This window comes from Cariama cristata, unplaced genomic scaffold (genome assembly GCF_000690535.1).
Source record: "Cariama cristata isolate BGI_N322 unplaced genomic scaffold, ASM69053v1 scaffold35217, whole genome shotgun sequence".
In the NCBI taxonomy this organism is placed as follows: Eukaryota; Metazoa; Chordata; class Aves; order Cariamiformes; family Cariamidae; genus Cariama; species Cariama cristata.
The window spans coordinates 1-27,099 of NW_009627791.1; the positions used below are offsets into that span (position 1 = coordinate 1).

At 46.2% G+C, this 27,099-nt stretch overlaps 1 protein-coding gene and 1 long non-coding RNA gene across 2 annotated transcripts; both read right to left on the bottom strand.

Annotated features, from left to right (window-relative positions):
- Positions 1-165: 165 nt before the first annotated feature.
- On the bottom strand, positions 166-1,089 carry LOC104165042. Its single transcript, XR_696482.1, has 2 exons — positions 659-1,089; positions 166-626 (listed from the first exon to the last, which is right to left on the bottom strand). It is a non-coding gene; the product is annotated as an uncharacterized LOC104165042 (long non-coding RNA).
- Positions 1,090-1,874: 785 nt separating this feature from the next.
- On the bottom strand, positions 1,875-13,090 carry PDE4B (phosphodiesterase 4B, cAMP-specific). Its single transcript, XM_009704560.1, has 10 exons — positions 12,980-13,090; positions 12,138-12,222; positions 8,836-9,014; positions 8,159-8,257; positions 7,856-8,020; positions 7,339-7,438; positions 6,476-6,630; positions 6,257-6,379; positions 5,030-5,212; positions 1,875-2,240 (listed from the first exon to the last, which is right to left on the bottom strand). The coding sequence occupies exons 1-10, from the start codon at positions 13,025-13,027 to the stop codon at positions 1,875-1,877; spliced, it is 1,503 nt and encodes a 500-aa protein (XP_009702862.1). The 5' UTR covers positions 13,028-13,090.
- Positions 13,091-27,099: the final 14,009 nt, after the last annotated feature.

Sequence of the window (27,099 nt, forward strand, 5' to 3'; positions counted from 1 at the left end):
AGACCGGGGCTCCCCGTGTCCACTGGGTTTTGGGCACGGGTGGGTTCGGTTTTACGGTGCCCCCGGTGCCGGCCGGGTCCCAGCCAAGCCGAGCGAGCGCAGCGGTTGAGGCACTGCCCGTGCCAACCTGTTGGAAAAAAGCAGCAGCACAAAGAGCCGCGGGCAGGGTCATGCTTTCATTTATTCACTTCATATAAAAATCTCTTAAGAATGCATCTGAACACAATATATAATACTATAACATACATTGTGTGAAACTTTTGGAAACAATAAAATAACCACCTGGAACAATGCAGTGTTCAACAGACATACAAACCCATTGATCATGCACAACTGTGCTATTTTCATTAACTAGTTAGTCACAAGTTGGACCAAAAGCTTGAAACATATTTTACAAACTGAGATTGACACCGCTCACGATGCCGGACAAGCTTTGTCAGAAGAAGTTTCACAGCACAATTATTACATCAGTTCACATTTTTGTCATAGAAATTCACATTGGGCTGTTCAGAAATTGGAACGTGACATTTAAAAGTCGGCCCGTTTGCGGGGGGTTCTGGTTTTGGTTCCCCCCCCTCTAGGTTTTCAGCATTTCCAACCCCTCGCCCGCTGCCCCAGGGTCCGCTCTGTGTGTGTCCCCCCGGCTCGCCGTGAAGACGAACCCCCCCTGCGGGCGGCTGCCACCCAAATGCCCTTCCTGGGTTGCGTCTGTCTCTTCAGCTATGTTCAGGTTCTTGTATTTTATGCAATACAAAAGGTTACAAGAAAAAAAGGCAACTCTTATTCCGAGTTTTCTACACAATTAACATCGCCGCCGACAGGCGATGTTAATTCATATAAATTAATAACTTACAAAACATTACAGTATATACATTACGTAATAAATACACTGTTATAAACAGTAATGGAGGTGTTAGAGCTCAAGGCAGTGCAGGAGGAGGACGGTGGACCTAAACCTAGGAAACGTGAACGATAGGCGAGAGAAACACAAATATCCGAGCGTGCAAATTCCACTGAGCCAAGGAGCTGCCGAGGGGGAACGCGCGTCACACGCTGCCTTATCGCGCTTACTTATATAGGTACTGCGCTGTGCCGTGGAAACAAACTGCCCTCTATCCTGCGCACGACAAAAATAAAACCCCGTTGAGGAAAAAATACTGGTATTCCTAGCAAGCGAGCCGAGATGATGCACGACGGCATGAAGTGACTTTAAATGGGTCGCCTGGGGTATTCAGAAGACGACTAAAGGTGCAGCGATGCCAAACAGAGGGTTTCCCTTCTATTTAGTCTGCAAAAAGTGATTAACTGCAATAAAGTGACAGGTATTGCCCATGAAAAAAGGAAGACTGCTTCTTGTAACAGGAAGAATCAAAAAAAGTATCTGTCAATTTCGAAACACTTTGTGTCGCTTTTTATACTAAACTCCGCATATTTAATTAACAGACTCTTGAAAAGACATGAAAGTGTTTACAAAGAAGGCACACAGGTCTGCAGACAGGTGGTCAGGTGGACAGGTTTTATATGGAGAGTTATTAATCAGTAGTTTCTATCAGTCTAACTGGTACAAATTCCAAAACTAATGGTATAAAATCTCTCAGTTGTGTGTCATTTACTCTTCAGTCACGACCCAAGCCAGCTCCAGGACAACACGATGCTCTTAGCTGACAAGGCTTAAACCACAACGTAAATCACCTGTTCATTTCCTGAGCAATCATTCACTACACGATCTTTAACCCTGACTCCAATCTCAAGTAGCTGGGAAGATCTTTCAGCCAATGTTAGACACAGGCCTCAGACCCAGGCTGCAGGCTAGTCCGTGAGACTGCTTGCATGCTCATTAAGTGTTTAAACTCCACTCACACAGGTACAAGACATTATGTGTCGACGGGAGACGTATCTTCTGTCACAATTTCTATGTTCGCCTCCCTCTGTGAATCCTCCTCCCCTGGGTCGGCCACACAGAGCGTCTTCGTATTGCCGAAGTAGCCGATGCTCTCGCCGTCCTTCTCCGGCCCATCTGAATCCTCCTCCTCCAGCGTCAGTTCAAACTGGAACTTCTCCATCAGGCTCTGACAGTCCCTGCCCCGCTCCTCCAGCGGAGGAGATGGGCTCTGAGGTATCATGCTCTGGTACCAGTTCCTGTTGTCCTCCAGCGTGTCCAGGATGTCCTGGGCATCGGGCTGCACCAGGTCGGCCCACGTCTCCCAGAGCGGATGGACGATGTAGTCAATGAATCCCACCTGAAACACAGGAACAGGCAAGCTTAGGGGAAGGGAACGGGTAGGAGCAGATGGAGGCCTACAAAGTTCAAATGCTGTTAATACACGATTTTTACAAGCCAAACACTTGCCCCAGAGCAAGTCCTCAAACCAGCACAGTCTAATTGCAGACGTAAGCATCTGATACCCAACGCTACACCTACAACGTCAGGCTAGGTTGACGTCTTGTCCAAAATCAAACCTTGGATGAAAGTTTAACCAAAAGCCGGAGCCACTGGGAAACTCGGCGACGGAGCTGCCAATCCGATCTCTGGCTGCACGCATGATTTTAAATATCACATATGCAGACGTCCGTTCCTGACTAGCTGCTCAATCCCTGCCCTGCGGAAATCAGGGTTAGCCATCACTTTGAAGGAAGAACATCCCAACAAGGGCTGCCTCTTGCCAGCTGTTAGCGCAGAGAGGCATTTTAGACAATCGTTGCCTCTACCCTAAGCATTAAGAAAGTTTGCTGTGTCTCAGATGGGATTCCCTGGTGACTGAGGACAAAGCTGGTGCATTTATGGCAACGCTGCCATTACCCCGGGGTATGCCTGGGGCTGGCAGCTGCGAAAATGCCAATGCGCCCACAGCGAGCAGCCGTCCTAATGCCGAATGTCACTGCTTTTATGGACTGAAGTTTGAGCTTCAGGCATATGTTACTATGGTGTGTAGTTTGTACCTATCCTGAACTGTTTCGTGGTCCTGCATCTTTGAACTTTCAGCACTCCTCCCCTACTCTGCCAAAGCAGCCACCATCTTTGTCTGCGGAGCTGGCCATGGTAAAGATTTCCTTTCCTTTCATTAAAAAAGAAAGCAGGTCAGCTCATCCCAAGAAGTACTCCTCTTCCACGAAGGCGGGCAGATCGCTGCTGCCCGACTCCTATGGAGTGACGTGCCAGGGGTGGAAACAGTGAGGGCTGTGGCTGAGTCTGTCGGTCCTTCCGCCGGTTGGCGCGTAAGCTCTGAGCTAAATCATTTTTCAATTGTCTGACTAAGAGGACGTACGTCCAGGATGGAGAATACTGAATGGCCATAAAGGGGATTGAAATTCTTCCGTCTTGGCAGAATGTGTCACTTCTCTCCTTGCTCCGCTGGACAACGTTTCTGTGCAGCAGGAAAATGGCTCTCAGAGGGGCCAGACTCAACGTGCAGATGTTTGCTTTGGAAATCACACATGCCTCCTTCAGACACAACAGGATGTCAATAGAACCATTAACATTCAATTGTAACATACTGTGGAGGCAGCTTAAACAAAAAGGTGATGAAAATTTCCTGCAGCACATGTTCCGGAGCACTTTTAAAGTGAAAAAAAATTCTATACAGTTAGCTGAAGGCTTTGCCGCCACCCAAAACGCTCAAGGGCTATATACAGCACCAATGGCTAGAGACCAGGTCATTGTTTCTTTAAACAAACAGCCGAAATCATGGAATAGCTGGCCAGATGGCTGAGCGCTGGTATTAAAATATTTTGACGTAAAGAGGTAACATCTAGAGCTTTGAAATACTTGCATACTATTTTCCAGTCAATTCCTTGTTTCACTCCAGAACGGGCATGCCACCTCCCCTTCTCCTTTGCCACTAGTCGGGATTTCAATGGTAGCCATTTCGTGCAATTCCTGTTCTTTTTGCATAGCAAAAATGCCATTTTGAAACCTCTGTGAAGTGCATATGTGAAACAAAAAGTTTACTGGAGCTCACGTGCGAAGCACATGGGCATTTTCTGGCCAAGCCTGGCCAAAGGATTCATTTCTTGTTAGGTTAACAAATAAGACAGATTTTTCCAACAAAATCACCATGCGGTTGAGTGAATAATTTTGAAACCACTTGGCTTAGCCCAAGAGGACATTTGGAAATAATTATCATCAATTTCGTTACTTATTCAAGCTGAAAAACCTCGATGATGACTTGCTCGAGTCATTTAAAAACAGCAACCAAGACACCATTATATAAAGACCGGAATATGTTTAGGCAAACATAAATTACTGGCTTCATTACAGACTAACCGGGTGAAATTTTACGGCCTGTGCTACACAGGTCAGAACAAAATCTGACCTTGAAACTGTTTAATCTATGAATCAGAACTAGGGATGAGCCAGTTAATCTCAAAAAACCAGACATATCCAGCTCCTTTTAAGGTTTGTATTGACATAAATAAATATGACTTCATAAATAAATACGACTTCACCGGCACACAGCAGCTCCATCAGATCTCTAACTTAACTGGCCAGACCATGCACTGCAAAATTGTTCTGCAGGAGGCTGAACAACGACAGACATCCAGACTCTTCCAGTGTCCTGAAGTGGGTCTCAGCTGGGAGAAGCTCCTAACCCTGCAGTACAACGGGGCTGGCGTTGCTGTAGATGTCTAACACGGGGTACGATGTCAGTAGGTTTAGGAGGTGCTGACTAGGGAGGCTGGAAGGCACGAAGGCAGAAGAGAACTGGCAGAAGGAAGGGGAGATCAGAATTGCACTTTTTAAGCCCGGGGAACAAAAGGAAACCAACTCACTCTGGAAACTGGGACACAAAGAGGGCAAGATGAACACGCACTTGGAAATGAGGAGACGCCAAGGGGTACATAAAGGAATCTGAACAGCCCCGCCAGTCTACATGAGCTTCAGGCACAGCTGGATGTCAGGGTCAATCAGAACCAACCCTCTGAACAGCTGGCTGTTTGCCTAATTGTGCTAGAGAAGGCAGATGAATTTTGTCTCCGCTTTAAAAATACAAGCTTAGGCAGTACAAAAATGCAGCTCACGGCCAATTACCTGTGATTTTTCCACTGATGCTGTGTGTTTGTCACACATTGGACTGATTTCCATTCCTCTTTCTCGCTCTTTGTCTCCCTGCTGGAAGAACTCCTCCATGATCCTGTCCGTCCACTGCCGGTACAGCTCCAGAGACTTTGTGGGATTACTCAAGTCCGCACAATGTACCATGTTTCGGAGAACCTGCAATTACATTAATCAGAAAACTCGTAAAATCAAATGGAAAAAGAGGACAGTTTCAAGCTGTATCGGCTTGCTTAATGCCGAACATTTAACCACAAGACTCTTTGATTATGCAACAGCCTATAAAAATGTTAACATCATAACATCTCCGTACATGAGACTAGCTGCTACGGTCCGCTTCAAAAATAAAACGTGCTATATGTTTTTCAGACAACTCAATACTTACACAGGCTGCAGTTATGGCAATGGTAATTACATCATAAGGTTTGTTTTTGAACGCAGGTGCTTCCCACCATTCAAACTTTATTTGCATGCTCTCAGATGGTTAAATGCTCCTACTTTATTAAATGAGTAATATCCCTTCCACACACACACAAAAATGTGCCTGACTAACTGTGGCCACAGGGATTTAGACAGCGACAGAGTGACCTCTTTTAAGATCAGTAGTCAGTCTTAAATAAAAATGTAAGGCGAGTTTTCCCATGAGTCTCTTCTGAAGAGGCTGGCCATCAAAGTGGAGAGAAGATCAGGATGCATCTTGTCCTACTAACTACATAACCCTGCTCCAGCACTGCTTTGTCATTTCTGTAAATTGAGGATTAGATCATATAGGGACCAGATTGTACATCACTAATTTCAGCTCAGTGTGAGAGTTGCTTTAGGTATGGAGTTAGAAATTAAATTCTGGCACTCTTGCAATGCTGTAGCCATCTCGCTATACTTTTTCAACAGGAGAAACAAATGGCAGAAAGCAGCAAGGAAATTCAGGAGCCCTCAAAAACTCAACCTTATAGATTAACTTCAGGAGAACGTGCATGTTTGCAGTTCCATGCTCTTAAGCGTTAAAAACATAATCCCCTTTACCTAAAAGATATCGGACCACCTTGTACCTCTTTGTGGTGCAGAACAGAAGAAAATGATTGCTGAAAATTTAGGTCAGTAGCTTCTAGGTATGGCCCATTTAAAAGCCACAGCAAAACCAGCAGCATAGTTTCTTCAATCCTGACCAAAATACACAAAATCCAGGACACTTGGCTGACGTACCTGTATTCTGTCTGTGTAGTTGTCCAGAAGGAGGACTCCTGAACTGGTCACTTTCTTAGTTTCCACCATAGTCTTCAGATCAGCTAACAGACTCATATGCTTAGACATATCTGTCGCCAATACCTTTACAGAAGGGAAAATAGGATCTCAGTACAGGCAGCCACACAAAGGAGTCAGTTTGTTGTTTAAGAAGAGGAGCAGTGTGGGCGTAGTTCATACCATGTCGATCACCATCTTCCTGAGCGTCTGACGCTGTTTCTTGGTCAGGTTCTGGAAGATGTCACAGTGCTCCTCTTGAAGCAGTTTGAAGCCCACAGCAAGATGGTGGTTCTCCAAGACGGATTCATCGTTGTACATCAGGGCTAGTTCGGAATCTAGCAAAGCAACACCAGTATGTGACTCCAGCATGTGAAATGTGTGATTTCAAACAGCAAACGCTTGTCCTGGGTACTGAAATATTTATCTGTATGCAATAAATCCTGAAAAGTTTTCTTTTTTTTGCTTCATGTATGCCAAGAGCGTGCGGTTTTCTAATCCGAGCACATATGTATGTAATATAAACAGCCCTTTGCTTGGTTCTAATGAACTAAATAGTACCCGGTTGACTTAGTTACGGGCTTCAGAATCACTGACAACAGAAAGCATGAATCCTGCAGACACACTTTCCAAAAAAGAACAATACCCATCTTTTGGAATCAAGATACATGCTTAGCCTGTTGCAGAACACAACATGAACCACAATATTTAGCTTTGTCGTTGTCAATAGCAATAGCATTATTTATCTTCTATTAATGATAAAATTTGCACTCAGGACTGGAAGAATTATTATGCGTTAGCAAGTAGTAATATTCACAAGATTCAAGGGCACTTTGCAAATTGTACTGCAATAGCTTCCTTTGTTAGGAATTTCATTTTAATTACTGCTTTATTTCAAAACGCCTAACTAGTTTACTGCACAGTATTTTGAGAAAGCAACGCAATCTGACAGTCATACTTTGTGACCTCGTCGTAACGGAAAACGCATTTCCATTAGTTTCCAAGTCGGCAGATGAAATTTTTACTGTATTTGAAACAAAACTCACTTGTATTAATAAGAAATTGATTGGAGACCCCGGGGTGATCCACATCATGAATCGCAGCTGCAAAAATTGCAGCAAGGATTTCCAAATCAGTGAAGACGGCCTAGGAAGGAAAAAAGGAATTTGTCAGAAAAGTCCTTATGTTTTATCTCTCAACAGCTGGGGAGGCTGATTTAGAGAAACAAATTGTGCTTTTTAAATTAGTTTTCTGAGGACAAGACATTTACTCAGAAGAAAGGTCTACAAGCAGCATGTGCTCTTTAAGATGAAACAGATATTACAGGCAAAGCTGCTGCTGAAATTTCTTACTGGTGATTTCCCTGGCCGTAAACCGAGCCCTCAGAAGAGCAGGCAGCACGCTGCTTTTTGCAAGTCTGAGCGCTACTGGTGATTGACTCAGCTTACGGTTTTTCTTCTACGTTCACATCGGCAAAATGTGGTGCTCTTAAGCCGCCACCCCACCTTTAAGCACGACGCCTGCCCAACACAAAGCACTTTTAGCTCAAACTAAGTAACTCACATCCAGCGCAGGGGTAGAGAGCAGAACATGCGTGGACTGGGCAACATCAGCAGCATGGAGGCTGTTGTGGTAAGCTACGTCCGAATGGTAGTGGTCTTCTAGCGTCATCATGTACGCTACAAAAGTGTCTGATGAGATCTTGAATGTTTTTAGTAGATCTCGCTCCTGTATAATAAACGGTACAAGCATACATGCATGTGTCAAACAAGGACGTCATACTACAGAAGGCAACAAAACAGAAAGCAATTAGAAACTAAAATAGTGTTGTAAAAGAACAGCAAATTTATTCAGAAAATCACGAACCTGAAATATAGCATACATAATGCAGGTGAGCGGCCTGTTGTGGGAATACCTTGCAACATTAAATATGTTGAGACCCCACTTATTCAGATCTTCCAGTTCCTTTTGAAAGGACAAAAAGAGAATGGTTACGATATTTTTCAAGACAATTCTGCATTTATCACTCGCACCACGTTTTTTGCATTTTCCAAAACTTTAAAAAGACACAAATTCAATCATCATTATAGTAATTATGTAAGTGCATCAACACATGTACTAAATAAAGCAGACGAACACAGAGTAACTGTGAAGGGCTGGTGCCAAAGCACTTGTCCGAGGAGATGACATTTCTCTGTGTGGCAGGGGAATTACCTGTGATCTCTGACTCCAGGCAGCAAGAAGAAATGCCCTGACAGGAACAAAGGCCCCTTAGCCAGTTTGCTGGACGCAGCGTTGTTATAATTGCTCTCCTCAGCCTTCATCACTTTTTTTTTTAATTACTTTAGGGATATTTTAAAGCAATTTATGAACATAGAATATGCTGTTAGGGCCTGGTACCATTAATTACAGTATTTGTAATGGCCACATCGCCTCAGGGATACCGACTCCAGTTTTACAAGGGGAGGGCGGTCCATCTAGGCAGTCCATCCCCAGCTTCCAGGTAATACCGATTCTCCCAGAACTGCAAGAATCTGTCATACCTTGGCCAGATGGTCTTCCTTCTCCGTTTTCACACCAAATCGTGAAATACTGGTGTTATTCAAGCTTGAACTATGCATTAATTTTTTCACTCCACTGATCTGTGTCATGAGCTGCTGTTTTTTCTTCTTCTCTCTGTCTTTCTGGGTGGGAGAAGGAATCTCCACATCATTCTGCTTGTCTGTAACAAACAAAGGTGAAATGAGTCAGCATCGTTTGCAGTGCGAGCACCCATCACACCCCCCAAAATCAACCCTTAGCTTTGCTGATTGAGTGGCTCTGCACACCAGTTCAAACCCATGTGTCTCTGCTGAGGGCCTTCTCTCATTTTGGAGCCAAACTGACCCAAAATCAAAGCAAGACAGACACATAACCTCTGTCTGCCCTCTGCAAGACAGAACCTTCCCACTGAGCTCTTGCTGGGACATGAAGTGCCAGGCTGCTTTCATCGTAGCCGCTTTCAAGTTGCATCGCTTGGGGACACAGCACATGTCCAGCAGGTAGCTCTCCATGCCTGAAGGGCACCAGGTTCTGCTTACGGCTAGATCGCAATTAATTTTTATTAACTATTTTCAGGAAAATAAAACATATAATCAAACAACACATTTTTCCTCAATAAAGTACATAAGCATGTATTTTCAGATTCACTCTATTCAGACTTATTAGGGCCAAACCCATCTCCATACCCCCTGCTCTTAAAACACCAACCCAGTAAGAAATTGGCATCACTGATTTATCAAAGGTTTGCCCTTTCCAAATACGTACAGAATACCACACAATGCACCGGCCGTATTTCTGTTGTCATGCTCAGAGATAGTAACAATATTAGTGGACATTAAGTAGGCACCTCGTGGGGCACAGACTTGGCTGTGGAGTTCTGTTTAATAAATAAATCTATCCACATATGCGACTTGCTGCCTTTACAACTGATTTATCTGCTGCCTTAAAATGGAGGTCAGTGGCTCATTAGTTTCATACTAACCATTTTTTCACGAACTTTTAGAAAAGGCTACTAACAATCTCTTTGCACCTTTGCATCTCTGAGGACCTCTGAGGGACCAGGCATCTAGGCATTAGTTACTTTTGCCTTGGCTTAATTAAAAATCTCTGAAATACGAACTACTGGTGTGTCTGCAACACTGCAATTAAGAAGGAAGCCATTATTCACAGCAACAGTCAAGCTGACACCAACGGGTGTTTCCCTTGCCTGTTTTTGCTGAACAACAGAAGGACCTTCCTCTGTATAATCTCCTTAGCCATGACTAACACTAAGGCAGCGTAAAATGGACATTCTTGAACAGAAATCTCCAATTTGTTCAATCAGGTCCCCACGGTAGTGGCAGCAGCAACACCACCCGCCCCTGAGGAAAGGGCATGTGTTGAAAGGCCATCATCATCATCATCTTCCCCGTTGATGTCATGCGGCCAACAATAAAACCACTGTTTTCCATCTTTGTCCTTCCTACAGATCTAAAGCTCCATCCTTGCTCTCACTGCCCAAGTGGGGACTGCGGGACTGGCCCCTCTGCAGAGGACATCACTTCTCGGTGCCTTTCTCAGCTCCTTTAATAAAGTCAAAAGACTGAAGAATGAAGTCACGTGATCTGGTTTTAGTACCTATAAGCTATCCCCACCTAACAAACACTGTCTGGAGATAAATGAATGTCCTATCCGTGTTTTTTTTCTTCTGTTTTTTCAACTTTCTCAGCTGTTATTTTCTGTGTTTATTTAATTTTAAACCAAATTTTAGGGGGAGGAAAAGTAATTCATAAAAATGTAACAGCATGACTTCCTAAAAAAGCTTTAAGATCCTTTTAAAAGCTTTACTCATTTCTTTTTAATACGAGCAATCAAGCTGCAATCTGGCCCAATCTGGAGAGCCCGCACCACTCGGCATTAACACAGCCCTAAGTGGTTAAGCGGCCCTCACACGGCCACAAAACGGCGAGGACGTGACCATTACAGCACACGTGAGGAGCAGCCGAATAGGAACGAACAAGACCACTGTCAAGACCTGCAAAGGGACACGTGGCTACCTGACCCAGCCTGAGTATGGGCAATAACACAGCCCCGTTAGCACCAGCAGGGGCTTCAGCTCGTTAGCCCCTGCTGAGATACAGACTCCACTAACTTGAGAGTATGCGTGGTTTATTAGTTTTATGTTAGGTCCACAGTACCTAGCCACTTTGGGTATTTCTGCTGCAGCACATCCAGCTCCAGGGACATACGCCTACTGGCAAGAGCTGATGAACAACAAACTCCCTGAAAATGCCATGGTGGTCACGCTCCCCAGCGCGCTGTGTACGCTCCAGGCTCTCCAGCTGAAGAAGCGGCCTGCTGGCTGGCAGCTAGGCAGGCTTGCTTCTATTCCCTGTATTAATTCATGTTCTGGATGTCATCATTAAGCTGAGCGATAAGACAGGGCCAATGGATTCCCACAAAGCAGCTACAAACTTATATGGATTATTAATGATGTGATGTGTCCTAAATGCACGCAGTAGTTCCAGTTGCAACCGGCTATTGAAATCACTTTAAAACCCCTTAATGGAAATAATTGTGTGTCATACAGTGAATGTGTTCTGGGCCATCTTAACCGCAGGGCACGAGTCCCCCATGAACTCCAGCATCCCACATACATTCAGCATTTGAAGCTGTTGGACTCAGAGATATGTACATGCGGGCCCTGTGCTAAGCTTCGTTTTATATGCAAATGGTCACAAATTCTAAAGCTGCTTGAAAACACAGAAAATTATATTTTTCATAACAAATATATTTTGTAAACACAGGGGATTAATTCATGTCAGTAGCCCTACAAGCTCCAACAAAACTAATGAAATGCAAAATAATCTCTTTACTCTTTATTCCTACTTCCAATGCAAATTGAGCAAATACACACAAAGTAATATATAAAACGTCTGGGCTGAACCCTGTCTCTGAAAGGGGAAGGTGTAGCTGTATGAGGCAGTACTTGCAAAGATGAGAGTATGAAGTTGGGCTCATGTGACTTTGTCCTTTACGTAAGGTCAAGACAAAAGTCAAATACTGCATAATGCAGCTACCAATAGCTTAATTCACTCTGAACAGAAAGATCTTTTGATTTGGGGAAGGAATTCTTCTCTGGATAGACTTATTCAAACACTGTATTATCTTCCTCCCCATATCCATTTTGAAACTGAAAAATCAAAACAGTTAAGTAATGCTCTGCCCCAAAGGAAAACTGGGCACAAGCACTGACTAGTGGGTATGAGGCTGCCATTAATGGTTATCTTTGAGTCACCCGAAAGCTTGGGATGCGACGCCTTACCCAGGAACGTGTTGGAAATGTACTCGGACACCTGGTTGCCGGAGCGGCTCATCTCAGAGAGGTGTGTCAGCTCCCACCTCTTGAACTGGGAGGGGAAGAGCACATACACAAAGATTGCATTTTTCTGAACGCTTTTCCAAATTAATACAGCTTTATCACGAGCAAGTCCACAAACAAGATGTCAAAAGCAAAATCCTGGAGACATTTGGAATGGAGTCGGCGACATATGGTTTCATGTAGATACTGTTCAGCATCATCATGACTAGATATTTCTTTTCATTACACTAAACTACAAAATTAATTTCCTCCAATGATGCACAGTAGTTTTTACCGTAACAAAGATAACATTTCAGGTAATCTCTCTGAAAGATCAAATACACGCATTCTTGTACTGGCTTTAAATGCCACATCCTATAACCTTCTTTTGTTCTGAATTCGGTAAGTTTGCTCCATTTTGAATTATGCAAGTCAAAGACAATTGCATCTGTTCAGAACGTAACAGAGGAGAAATATGTCATAAATCTGAAGATCTGCTTGGATCATAAAGTAAAATGTAAGATTCAAGCATTTGTTCACCCAGAAATACACGCTATGATCCTCCTAATTTTCTGATCACACATTTTCATTGCTGCATCATTTTATCCCGCAACAGTGAATTCCCAAAGGGGGGAAAAATTTACATACATGTACACCGCATGCACAGTACACACATACGTTTACCTCTCGCCACACACTACACATAAATACCCATTTAAAAAGCACGTTTTCCTTACAGAGGTTTTATCCAAGCAATACAGCACAAAAAAATCAGGCATTTAGAACCCTTCAGGATTTCAACCCACCTTAATGTAACCCCAAGATACAGATAACAAATAGTTTGCTTCAGGCATTTTGGAAAACTCCACGCCACCGTCCACAAATCCTCACAGAGAAATCACCAGTCAGACAGGAGAGCTCCTCGGGCACACGGACACCCCTCTTCCCCAGTCAATTAAAAAAAAAATAAAAAATCAGCGTTCGTCGAAGCCAGAGATCCCCCAAAGCCCGGCAGTTGCTAATCCCAGACAAAGCCAAGCTTGGCATAGCATCTTTGCAGAGGGCTGAACGTGGGTGTATTTGCTCGCAGAAGAGAATAATGAAATCAGGGATTGCACGAAGAAACGAGAACTAATCCAAATGTATTCAGCTGGATGGCTGGAAGCACTTATGAATTATGAATCCTCCTGGTTGCTTCGTTGGCTGAAGGGGGTCCCCACTCCACATCAGCCTTGCTCAGCTGAACTGTATGACAAAAAAATGATGCTGGCTTCTGAGGGGCTGCCAGCTCTAGTAACACAGCCATCTTTTTATAAGGAAGATGAAAATGGAGGAAGCTCTGTGCATTTTTAAATAAGTCAAAAGTAGGCAGTAGTCTCTTCTCCATTTCTGCCTTCTTTTAATCCTCTTCGTTACAGAGACTGAGGATTTTCAAAGCAAGCATTCATGTATGGATTTTTTAAAAGCATCATTTTTCACATTTTTGGTGCGATCACAGTTTTTTTTTTCCCCTTCATGGTGAAGGGCAAAATGCAGCAATGTAGCAAAATGTACCTTTACAAGCTGGAAATATTTTTCAGGTAAAAGGTATAAACTAATAATAACCTGAAATCTGTAATGTCCATCTGCAATTAATAAATTCTTTCTTACAAGAATATATTCACAATCCAATTTCAAGATTCAATCATTACTTTAATTTTTATTTTAAACTGAAATGCAATCACTTTCTTAGGAAGCTGTAGCTGTCCTTTTAGCAGCGAATCAACAGCAAAGCACATCGTGCTGGGTACGCGATAGAGCTCAGGGGAAGGAATCACCGCCCGTGTGCAGCACTCGCGCTGCTGCAGGACGCCCTTGGTGACTGCTGCCCGTGATACGCCGCACAGCAGCAGCCAGGATTCCTAAAATAAAAGTGCAGTCTTTGGTCTCAAATGATTTCCTTTCTCCAACTGCCTTCGCTAAATGTTATCAGCCTTGCTTGGCATGACATCACGAGGCTTCCTCGCGTGCTGCGGGACACGCAGGGCACAGCCTGGGCTGCATTGCACCCCTGGTCCCCGCTGCAAAGAGCTGTTGGGCACGGAGACGCGGAGCCCGCACAGAGCCCACGCAGAGCCCACAGCTCCCCGCTAGCCCAGGCTGCCGGACCAGCGCTAAGCGCCACGAAAATCACGCCTCGCTGGCCAGGCATGGCTCCAGCCGCAGCTCAGCACCGTCCAGATGGGACTCCCGCTCAGCCTTTCGGCCATAAGAACCCCGTAAGAGCAAAGGAAGTTGTGAGCCCACCTTCTTCTCGCCTTTGAATTCATGATTATCAGAGGTGGAAAGCTGATGCCACCTCCCTTTCACCACGTGGCTATCTGCGCAGACCAAAGATGGGGTGCTATCTGCTCACACTCTGCCACCGCCATCTCTGCTGCCTTCTCTTGCAGCAACCCGCCTCGCCCTGCCCGTGTGAATGTCACACAGCGAGGCCTCACTTTCCGGGTTACTCAACCAGTTTAAATAGTGCCTCACGGGATACAGGCAGGAGCGGGATGTGAAGGATGCCATCTCACGGGATACGGGCAGGAGTGGGACGTGAAAGGCACTGGCTGCCCAGGAGAGCATCCCACAGCGCTGGGGCAAGGGCAGGGACTTTGGCTCACAGGGTCTCCACTAAACTTTGTGCCAAACAAAAGGGACAAAAGCCTTTTTGAAACTCGTAAGAGAAACCTTAGTGATGGAGAACGAGCGGTAGCAAGAATGAAAACCGAGTACGAGAAAGCCCGTGGGAGGAGAGGAGAGCTCTGACACTATCACTCCTCACGGTGACGTATTTTCGCCGGTCACAAGCACCAGTCACCAACATGTGAGCACTCCCACAGACTTACAGTGAAGCATGTGCTGAAACATTTCTCTGGATCGAGGCCTTTATCTTCACAAGGAAAACACCATAATCAGATGGTCACACAATAACTTTTAAGCAATGTTGAATCAGTCGGGTTTTCTATACAATCGCCCCTTTCAGACAAATAATCCCAAGTGGTGGACAAACATCTGAAAAAAAATGCCTTTACCTCACAAAGTACAAAGGGTAGCTGTTGCCTTTTCACAGAGGCACAAAGCAATTAAATGGCCTCCACAAGGTCACCCAAGCCATCTGCAGCAGAGATGAGGACAGATAAAAGACCTTGGGATTCTCATAGCTGATCTTTAACCAGAAATCCGTCCCCTTCATCTCCTCCAACAGCCTTAATCTTGCTCACTTTTCCAGACTTTTAATCAGCAACCTTTTATAAATGCAGACAGCAGTATTACGGCACTGCTAAAAGGCCTATCGGGGCCAAACCCAGCCGAGACACCCACAGGGCTAGGGGAATACCCGCACGCTTTGCAAAGTTTATTGCAATTTACCATCTGAACGATGCTGGCACCTAAGCGGGGATTTACTGAGTAACAAGGTACCCTTTTAAAAACAACACAGTTCAGCCTGGACCGAGGCATGCTGATGGGTGCACTCGGTAATCACAATGTCTTCACTGCTCCTGGCGGGTGTTTGGGATTTTTCCTGAGCTTCCCTTGATGTCAGGATGCTCTGGAGCGACACTGCTTCCTCTGAACTGCTTTGCCATTTGCCTGCGGCGCCTGCGGGGAGAAAGCACTGCTGCTGCCTCTCTGCACAGATCAATGGCTGATGTCATGTGCAAACCTCTGTAACGATCCCTTCATTAAATCGATTTGACAGCAAAGGGTAAAACAAACAGATTGCACGCTAGCAATGAGAAAATACCAACTGCTCTGCCATTAAGCAAACAAGAAGCGCTGCTGCTTTAAAGAGCTCGTGCATGAGCGCAGCATGGCCCTCAGCTCAGCAATTACGATAATGCCTATCAGCAACGTGTGGACATGTGCTGTTATTTTCATAATTAATAATCATCTCGATGCCTTTTACAAAAGAAATAAGCACCGATAACCTCGCTGTACGGACGAGAACTGAGGCACATGTAAGAATAGGCATATGCGCACACGAGGATGTACACGGAAGGGGATGCCCACCCTGACTCGAGCGGGTTTTCCCTTAAAAAGAAGCAAAATCAGCAAATGGGCTTGGGGCTCCCTTCTCTCTACCCCAAAATCCAATCACAGGACCACGCAATTAACACATTCAACTGACACAAAGAGTGCAGGTAACGTAAGTAAGATGAAGCCCCAACTGAAATTTTGAATAACCAAATACACATGGCAGTTCAGCCGACCTTCCCAGCAAGTCACAGAGGTCTAAAACCATCTGGATGGTTGTGTGAGAAAAAGCCATCGCATCGCGTGGAGTTTTCCTGTTTTGTATGCTCTGAAGTAACTCCAGAAGTCATCTGAACCAAATTAAGTCGCCCAGAAATTGAATCATTCTTTGATTACCAGCAGTGACCCTTTTTCACTTATTCTCTGGTAGAGGGAATCACAGTTTCTTTCCAGCTTTCCAGTCGTGCGTGCATGCGGTAATTTCCTTGATTACCGTTGGGAAAGTTCACTCACAGTTCCTCTCTTGGCTGCCCACGCCGCATCCTCGCTGCTCACGTTTTCTCTGCACCGACACTTGCACTACGTGCTTTTACCTCTTCGCCGCAGCCTGGGGCTGAGCGCTGGCCCCAGCACAAGGCTCTGCAAGGACACGACCACGGGGACGTCTGTGGGCACGCGGGAGGGCAGCGGCATCCCCACCGCCCGCATGGCAGCTCCTTCAGCCACTCGGCAGCTGGTCCTTCGCCCCATCCTCACCAAACCCTCTGCAGGTGAAGCTTGCTTGCCTTTGGTTTTGTGTAGAGGAAGAAAAGTTGGCCTAATTTATGATAGGATTGGCCAGATTTAGGAGCCCGAGCGCGCTGGGAGCACGCTGGCTCCTGGGCCACCGCATGCAATACAGGGTGGAGGCCAGGGCAGCATCCAGCCACACGTGGGAAATCTCCCTGGTGCTTCAGCGTGGAAATTCCCACCTTTACGGAAGAAACAACTCTCTTCCTTTCCTAGGAAGGCTAGGGAGAGCCAGGGAGAGCCACGCAGAGGCACACGCAATTCTTGGCCTTTCCAGCCTCACGCCAGCTCCAGCAATAGTCCTGTCGTTACTGCTGTTCCTATTCCCCTCTGGAGTATGGTTCCTGGTGCTTTAGAGGGAGAATAAAGACAGGAGGATGTATCTGCTGCTGATGTAAATCCTTTGAAGTCGATTTATACCAGCTGGGGTTCCCTGAGGCCAAGAGTCCTTATGCAAAGAGGCTGCTTAAAAGAGTTTTAGTCATTTGCAGGAGCTGAGGGCAATTTCAAGATAAAAGAGCTGCTAAGACGCTGCGGGGCTCCAGCCCGGAGTACCAAGGGAGAGTGGGGTCCCACCCTGCACTTTGATGGAGGAATCTCGGTGCAGATCTCCAGTGTGTAAAAATGTTTATAAACTCTGTTCCCGGTGACCCACCCTTCTGACGCAAACATTACATCCCTCGCTCTTCCACCGCTCCTAGAAATCCTTAGAACAAAAGGATTTGTGGTACACGAGGGTTACTTTCACCTTTGATTTCCACGCAAAAGCAGCTGGGCTGAATCTGTCTCAGCTTAATTGCCCGGGTAAATTACTGCGGGTCCAGAGGCACAATTAAACTTTGGTGTAACTCCATTCATTTCAACAGCTCTTCTCCTGGGAATAACTGGATGCCCAGCACTGGGAGCCGGGAAAAGCTGACACTCACCTGCCTGTGTGACGGAGCGGGAACGAGAGTCCAGCCGGAAACTATTTACACACAGGAGGGAAATTACTCATCCATGTATATGGCAACCAGGTCAAACAGCAAATGTGTAATGCTGGAAGGGAATGGATGTGACACTCATGCGCTACTGCAGATTTTTAAAAAATGAGATTAATCTCATCGGCTGTGTTTGAGCCGCTAGAAGAAACACTTGTAAATACCCAGCCCTCTCTTCCTGACACGGACACCTCATTCCTGTATTGCACAGACACACCTAACCCTTAGGCGGACAAAACTCCGGGAGTTCGGCAGCGCGAGGCTCACAGGGTGCGATCCCAGGTCGGTACCAAACCTGGACACCCCCTGCTCACTCCTGAGTCGGGCAGGGAAGCAGATCTCGGGCACACGAGCACCTTGTAACTCCCTGCAGGTAGTTTTTCATTACTCTCTTTTTTTCCCCCAAACTACATGTGGAAAACCTGCTGATTTTGGAGTGCTGGAGCACTTCTTTCATTGTTTCTTAAAAAGTCTGCAAGTCAAAAGAGTTAAAATTCTTTAATTTATAATAGGAGCAGTAACCCAATAGTTTATCTGTGCTTTCCTGATGTTACATCACTCACAGAAAGGACTGTGTCAAACACATTCGCAGCCGTCCTTGTTACTTCGTAATTTCTATTGATTTTACCTTTGAAGCGCTCACATGAAGGACGATGGGAAGGTGCGTTTAAATGTTTAAAGAAAAAATGAGCCCATTTCACAGTAATCAGTACCAAAGGAGAAAGTTTCCAGATGTATTTCAGTGCCTGAAGAAAAGGGGAATGGTTGCAGTCAACTATCAGTCATCAAAAAAATCAAATGCTTTTGCAACTCTTTCTAGTTCTTGTTTCCTAAAACAATATAGTTTTTAATGCGCTAGAAACTATTTTTAATGAGATACAAAGTACTACTTGGGTTTTGGTTTTTTTCTGTTTTCCCTTCAGCTTATTTTTTAAACCAAAAAGTAAACACATGGTTATGAAATCTCCAATTTCACATCAAAGGAGAGTTGATTTATATATATGTTCAAAGGAAGACTTTAAAGGAGTAACATCATGACCAACTTGTTGGCCTTACGTTATTAGAATAATTTAAAAATCCACAATGTAAATGTTGATAAATAAATAGCACGTTGCCATAAATCAGCATGTGGCTGCTCATGAAAGCAATAGCATATATCTGATGTAGACAGAACAATATTCAGATTTTGCCCGTAAAGCTTAGCATTTCTGAAAGCGGCAGAACCTCCCTCGGGTGGGACGTATTTACGCAACACGGGGCTTAAAAAGTGATGAAGTGGAACCTGAAGCAGGAGTGTTAGCACCCGTACGTTTCCAGCTCATTTCCAGACAAATGAGACTCGAAATATGCAAATTGCATTAAAAGGCCGGAAAGGAAAAACTCCCTATAGGATCCTGCCCAAGGAAAGCACTGTGAATTAGCACTGCTTAGAAACGATACTGAATTTCCTTATTTAAAAGCAGGCTCGGGGCATGTTACTCACTTGCTGGGAACTGGTAAGGCAGAAAAAACCCCCCCTCCGCCAGATGCTGGGGAATTGGTAAGGTCAGGGAGAAACCATCCCATTTGCTTTCCTGAAAATGAATGTGTCATGTGTTTATAAGGTGTGCCTGCCCGAGTTTTTGTTGGCACACGGAGAAAATGCCTGCCGTACCCTGCAGGGCCAAATCTGCTTACCACCTCCTCGATCAGGGCAGTCCGGCAGCATCTATTGCCGATGAATTCAAGCCTCGGTGTATCCAACACCATTGTGTTTGGTACACAACGGCCCTTGGGTCAGATTTACATTTGTTTGGCTTGATACGAAATACCAGGACTGAGAGAGTTTCCGATTTCACGCTGCGTGGTGTGACAAAGCACATATAGTGTGTTTCTTCAGGTGGAGAAACAGCAGCAGCAGGGTATGGCCGAGTCTGCAGCTGGACCTGAAGCTCTGGGTTCCTTTGGAAGAAGCTCAGGTCAGTTTCTGCTTCCTCCAGCTCTTCCTCTGCTTAAGAACCGGTCTCTTCTAGCCAATTAATACATGCAACTCCATCTGGAGTCTACATGTCAGCTTATTAGATTTTGTACAGATTTCCTCACCAGTAAGTACCAAACCGCACATGGCAAGAGCTCTCAACCAGACAGAAGCCCAGCAGCGATCCCCCGGGAACTGCCCTCTCCCTCCATCACTGAAAGGCGCACTTTATAACATACACCAAATTGCACCGTAAGGAGGAAGGACCACCCAAATGGCACGTTACAGGCAAGGGGTAACCCCCGAGACTAGTACCACCTTTTCCAGAGCAGCTGAGCGCAGCGCAGTGAGCGTTCATACCAGTTTTTCATCCCAGCAGTGCTTTTATTCTTCACTCGAACGAGAGGTGAGTAAATAAAACCAGAAACAAGCAAAAACACTTGTTCTGCAAAATCATTTTTATAGAGTTTTACCAGGTGGAAACATGTTTGTCGTGTTAACTGCAAAAGGAAAATCAGGAAGAAAGGGATGATGAGTACCAGCCCGAGCTGAAGGCTAGGAAGCAACAGCCAAATGAAAACCTACAGCAGCTTGTTTGTTGACATCAAGCTGATTAAAGAAAGACCTGATGCAGCTGACAACATCTGTGGCCTCCAGAGCAGATAGCGCTCCAGAAGGCTGCACATCTCAGACCAAAATCTTCTGTCAGTCACACCCATGCAAACCACACTGATGAAGCCTTGAGTGCCGAAGGAAGCTGAACGACTACGTAAAGAGAGCCCGCAAACCGGAGAGCCTCCCCGGCCGCTCGTCCCTGCCAGGGCAGGCAGGGAGCAGGCAGAGGCATCCCTGCTCCTGTGGGGCTCAGGGTCGAACCGTAAGGAGATGCTGGACATTCAGATGAAATATGCCTGGATTATATTCTCAATCATCAGGAAAAAAAAAAAACAACAAAAAAACCACCAAAAAAACAGCCGAGAGGGAAGAGCATTTGTCATTTAACAAGAGAGCAATGCAATTAAACATGGGATTTTGTTAATTGTATGAAGCAGCAATTTAAATTTAATTTAAATTTGAGTTAGGCTCTGCAATCATCATTTAGGCAAATCCAGCTGGGGTTTCACCTGCGTAGGAGAATAGGCTTTGGAAAATTCAAATAACTTTGTGCCCTGAGATGACTTTTCCAAGATGTCCATGATGAGAAAAACCCTGGCAACTTTTAATCGACAGAAGTCTGTTTGCTTCAGAAAACACAGGATAAAGAAAGAGTAAGACCTGGGAAGAAGTCAGTGTAGCTCTACAATACTGTATCCCCCGCCAAAAGCCATGGCAGTTGGTCCTGCCAAAACGAAAATGAGCCTAATGCAAGCACCAAAACCATACGGAAGGCACTAATTAATGTAAATATATTTAAATGAAAAATCCTTCTCACATAGAGATAGGCAAATGATTTGCAGAATAATTTTTATGTAGCATTTGCCCAGCTGTGCTAAACCAGCAGCAAGGTGCGGCACTACTCATTTGTTTGCTTTAAACACAGAGCAAAGGCTTTAATCAGAGGAATCTCTCCCTCTAAGAGCTCTGACGGATGAGCCTTCAAACCAATACATCTCCACAACATGTTCTGGCTTTGATAACACAACATCTTTCAATTAAGTTTCACCTAGTGCAAATATTTTGATCACCAGCCGCCCCACTGAAAGCAGTTGCTCTGCAGCTGGGCGAAAAACGCGGAGTTCAGAGTCAGGCTGTGGAAACTGGCCTGGTCCACGGAATCAGGGTCAGGATTAGGACTGCTCCAAGCATTAAATCCTACTTTGAAATCCTTCACAGCTCACCCTCATCCTAAGTGATGCTTCTCCTCTGAGATTTCATGTGTCTCCATATCCTCACTTCGCTTCCAGAGAGGTCACTGCTCTGAACAGTTAGTCACTCTCTAGTCCTGCCCTCAAATCATGATTCATTTCGAACCTGCCTTTGAGCTATTATTTATTTAAGCCCCACCCTAATGTGTTATAACGTAAAAGTCTGAGAATGCAGAACTTTAAAACCCATCACAACCTAGTGCAAGCATGTTTAAAGGACAAGCTAGAAGGTCCTGGGCACCATCCTGTCCCGGAGGATGGCAGCTCCCCAGAAAGGCTCCGGGGAAGGTGGATTTGAACCACAACTCAAACCCCAAGGTCTTCGTCTCTGCTGTGGCATCTAGACGAGCACCAGCAGCACGGATGGTGTGTGGCCGTGGGATCTCCCTCGTGTGGGCTTTTCCCACCCGTTTACCACAACAGTCCCAGAAGCTAAGAAAGCATCCACCACCCAAAGTCACTTTGCTCTAGGGGGGTATCTCGAACGGTGGCACTGGCTCCTAACACTCTACCGACACTTTTCACAGACAATGGTGCAGCTTTCCCATATTTCAGTTTTTAAATATTTGCATCAGTTTAACTAAGATACCTGGAAAGTGACAGCCCAGAGGGCTCGCAAGACCAAAATATTACACTGTTAAATTAGCCGACGTATGGCATCGCTATTCCACCCCACTCTTATGACATATTTGATATAACCAGAATGATTTATTTTAGAGGCCAAAGAGCAAGGGAGGAGGAATAGGATGGATATGGAGACAGCTACTCTAAAAGTCCACTAATGACAGCACTGAGAACTGATACACAGGAGCTGACTCAGACCCAGCTCCCCAAGTCTTGGACATCCATGAGGGGCTTCGAGGGGTTTCACAGCCTGGGGCAGAACCGCGGTCCAGAGCTGGCTCCTCCTCACCCAGCAGGTTTCACTGGACCCTCACGGTCGCCACTCCCAAGCATCTCTGTTAAAAAACCTGGCTCTCGCATCACACGTAGCTTTGCCTTAAGAAATACAGTGCCCTGTCCTCTAGAACAAGGGCATCCTCAACACAAATGAAAAACCATCAGATAAAACAAAGATGGAGTGAATATTCCCAGCCTCGGAGATAAACGGCTCCTACCGCAGCTCTCATCCAGCATAATGATGGTCTAGCGTCCTGCTCTGCAGACAGCAGTTGTACGTCTAAGAAACAGTTAACCGCCGCGGAGCACGCCGACTACGTCAAACCCGACACGGGTAACGTGCGTTAGGGCTCTGCAGGGACTGCTGCCGAGCAATGCCAGGAGAGCTCTCCCAGGCGCTGGGTCGTGGATCCCCGTTTCCATTAACGCAAGTCCCAGGGCGAGGGGAATACCGGCGTGCGGCTGGGGAAAGGCGTGCGGAGCTCAGTGATTCATCCCAGCTTGTAAAAACAGGAGACGTGGAAGTCTCTTTGTTTCACTGGCTGCTGCACAAGCGAACAAACCTCTCTTTGTGCAGCGCTCGGCTATTTTAAAGCATATTAAACAAAGGAAGTTACAGCAAAAGCAAGCGAAAGACTAAACAGCTCGGCACCACTTAAGGGAAACATCACGTACGAAGAGAAGAAGATTCGGGGCTGACGGACTGGCAGAAGACAGGCGAGCGAGCGTGGAGGCTGTGCAGCCCAGCACATACGCTGCTGGCACTTGGCCCTGCGCCGTGCTCGACCTCCACCACGGACCTCAGGAGTTTACATTACTGTCCAGATGTTTATTTAGCCACTGTCTCCTGACAGCTAGGTGCCGCCTCGCTCCTCTTTTCTGACCAAAATGCCCTTTGAAATACAAGCAAAATGAAATCAGTTATGTTTATCTCAGTGGCTTCTGGCTCACAAGCAACCAAGATAGGAGCGCAGAGCCTCGCCGTGCTGCTGCCCCGAGCCGCTGCCTGAAAACAGCCTTGGGTGGCAAGATTTGAGTTGCGTTATTCAGCACCTGGGAGTAACGGAGACGTCTTTAAGAGTTGAAATAAGAGAGTTTATTTAAGGCTTTACTCTGCAGCGTTTGTAGCTGCACCGGCAGCGCTGGCAGGGAAGGGTACCCACAGGGAACAGTGCGGGGAGAGAAGTAGGTTTTGAAAGTTGCAAGGGCACAAGGCAGGCACCCTGATGACACCACCTCTGTCTACTCAAAACTGGAATATCCCCACAGATCACAAATTACATTATCTGTCCATTTACTTACTCAATGCACTGCAAAAAGCTCTAAATAAGAGTGGTCTAATTTAAGGAGATGGAAAGGTGCTGCTTAGGCGCATTTGATGCGTGATCTGGGCTGCATCCTGCACAGACAGGTCAGTAGCTCCTGAGAAGTAATACATTTTCTCCATCCCTCATTTCTCTGATATTACGGCTCCATAAAAACTTGGAGCTGACAAGACCAGCATTTCAGCTGGGAAAGATACTCGCTCCTTTTTATGATTCGGGGGATGCAACTGAGCATGTCTTCCCCCAGATCCCAAACGCTATATTAGGTAATAGAGCCGAGGGGGTCCTGCGTTTCCGTCTGCAGGACAAGCGAGGCTGCGGACAGCTGCCTAATGCCAAATGCAATGTTACAGGGTGGCCGCCGAGGGAGAAAATACCCCCTCTTTATCAGCAGGCCCATGACTCACAAATCCTTCTGAGACACAGCAGTTGCCTCAGCTGGAAGCTGGACAGGGCGATAAACGCAGGAAAAAAAGACTACATATGTCACAATAATGTAAATATGTGTGGTCTGCTTCTACAGGCAGCACTGAGTGCCTACAGAGCTTTTTACAGGTAATTTTGTTTCATTGCAAAGCTGCAGTCCCGTACTCCGCTCACTGCGAAAGATGAGTACGAAGTTCGGAAAATAAATTCCCTTCATGTCCGTTGCATTCCCGGCAACCAGGTAGTTTTCCAGGTGGTTTTTTTCCCTCTAATTTAGAAAGTTAAAGGCACTGTGCACGGCCAGTTGTTCTGTAGCAGAAGCTCGCAGTGGGAGCAGCAAGGGACTCGGGCTGGTCAGCAGATCGGGCACTGCTCTGGAAATGCGTCAGGACTCACGGACGCTGACAACACACCCCGGGAACAGGGTTCCCCTCTTTGCCAGTTTTACGTCCGATCCCCGCTCGTGGGACTGCAGGGTCCCACCGTGCAAGCAGCAGTGCTCCCTTGGCTCACGCTGCTGTCAGTGCAATCAGGCTCGTTAGCTCACAGTAAGATTAGCTGCTCATTTCCTCGCTCCTCCTGTAATTAACTCACATCTTAAAAAAGCATACGCACATGTTTTAATTGATGTTTTCCGAAAACCATCAGCTTAAAGCCAGGATGCCGTCCTGCGTGGCGTTTCCCCCCAGCGATTGCTTTTTGGTGCAGGGCTTCTGACAACCACCCTGTGAACACGTATGCCGCGATCCTCCCTCTCTGCTGTTGTTGCAACTCTGGATTTTCTAAACTACGTCTGTCAGGAAGGAGACAGGAAATTCGAGTCACACTTGCAACAGCTGTGCCATGCCTACTATCAGTCTCAAATGACGTAGTTTGGCTTGGGTGGCGCGGGGCCAGGAACTCGGCGAGAGCGGAGGTCAGAAAGATAGGTCGCTGTTTATACTGCGCTTGCACTTGGGAGCATGCTGAGTCTATTTGCTTTCTTCCTATCTATACTGTTTCTCTTTCCGTTTTTCTTTAATAACGTGGAGCCCAAGCATCCTGTTTTCAAAACATCTGACTGTTTTGCTATTTACCGGTGACAAAGTGAAATGCCTTTGACCGAAGCAGGGAGTTGAGCGGGATACTCGGCGAAGGGAAAAACCTGACCAATTAAGGACCGCTGCAGCCTCCTCCTGAAGATGCACGTTGCCAACCCAAGGGCTTCTCGCGCTGCAAGATCACTCTGCAGATTGTACATCTGCCACCAAACCCCAAAAGCCACAAACCCCCAAACTAATTTGTGTCGATACATACTGCTGCTGAGGAAAGGAAAGCGAGGTCTGAGGCCATTTTACGCTTCTCTTTCACAGATGAAAATGATACTGGAAGTTGACCAAAAAACGTAGACATTTCAGAAACGGGTTGTGAAAGAACAAAGTTTCGGGAACCTTGTGCTCGACCCAGCTGTCAGCCATTTGCACACAGAGAGATCACGACTTTTCGTTACTACAATAAGCAATTTAGCTAGTCTTTCACCTTCATGAGTCCAGATTTGGCACGCAGAAAAAAAAAAAAAACAAAAACAAAAAACGAAGGGCATCAGTGTCCACATTAGAGATGCAGCCTTCTCTGCAGCCTAAACCTTTTTCAACTTTCACCCTGGCTTCCCTCAGCACAAACTCAAAAGAAAAAAATATTCCTTTCTCGAAAGCTTGGTCTATAAAACTTTTATTGCTTCCTTTGCCCCTGCACATCGTGGTAATCGCTAGCAGAGGAGGAAGCTGAAATAACACGGGATTTCTTTGCTCAACTTTTTCCATAAAATCAGTTTATGATTCAGTATTTCTGATTTCATTAATTTGCAATCAGGAAAAAAAAATAGCAATAACATCGGGTTTGTGCAGTACAACTCAGAAGGGGGTTTAACCATGGCAACCGCCCGAAGGCACGGATGCAGCCGACCCAGCCCTCAGCCCCAGGACGGAGCAAGCTCAGGCTGGGACTGTACGACCTGCTCCATCGGACACTGCATTGAAGCCTGGCTGCGCTTGGAAAAAACAAGGCAGGGGGATGTGGAGCTGCCAGCCCGTCCCGGAGGTGTGAAGGCTCCGCCGGCAGCCAAGCGCTGCCTCGGGCAAGGGCTGGGAGCGGAGCGGGGAGAGGAGGCGGCCCCGGCCCCGGCCCCGGGGGAGGGAGGGCCATCCATCCATCCATCCATCCATCCCTCCCTCCCTCCCTCCATCCATCCGCAGCCTCCCCGGCAAATTAAGGTCTGACCTGGGGAGATGCCGAAGCCGAGTTCGTCTGATGCGGCGGCTCGGCAGGACGGGAGGGGGGCAGGAACACCAACTTCCCAAAGTTGCACAAAGGCGTTCAGACCTCGCATTTCGCTTTCTTTCCTCTTTGCTGCTTCTCAGTGTACTCCTGGGACTCTGCTCTCCTTCCTGCTCCTCTGACTTTTAGCCCTCCGTACTTGTCTAACTTTATTTTAGCATCTTACTCCTCGCGGAAAAACCTCAAAAATCTCCTTTCGCTCACGGCGCGTTAAAAACAAAAAAAAAGAAAAAAAGAAAAAAGAAAGGTCCCGGGGGACGGGGGAGCAGCTCCCCTCGCAGCTCCCTCCCTGTGCACAGCCTTTGCCTTCGCACCCCCACCATGTGCTGCCAAGCGGCGCCGCGCCAGCCCATCACGTTAAACGCT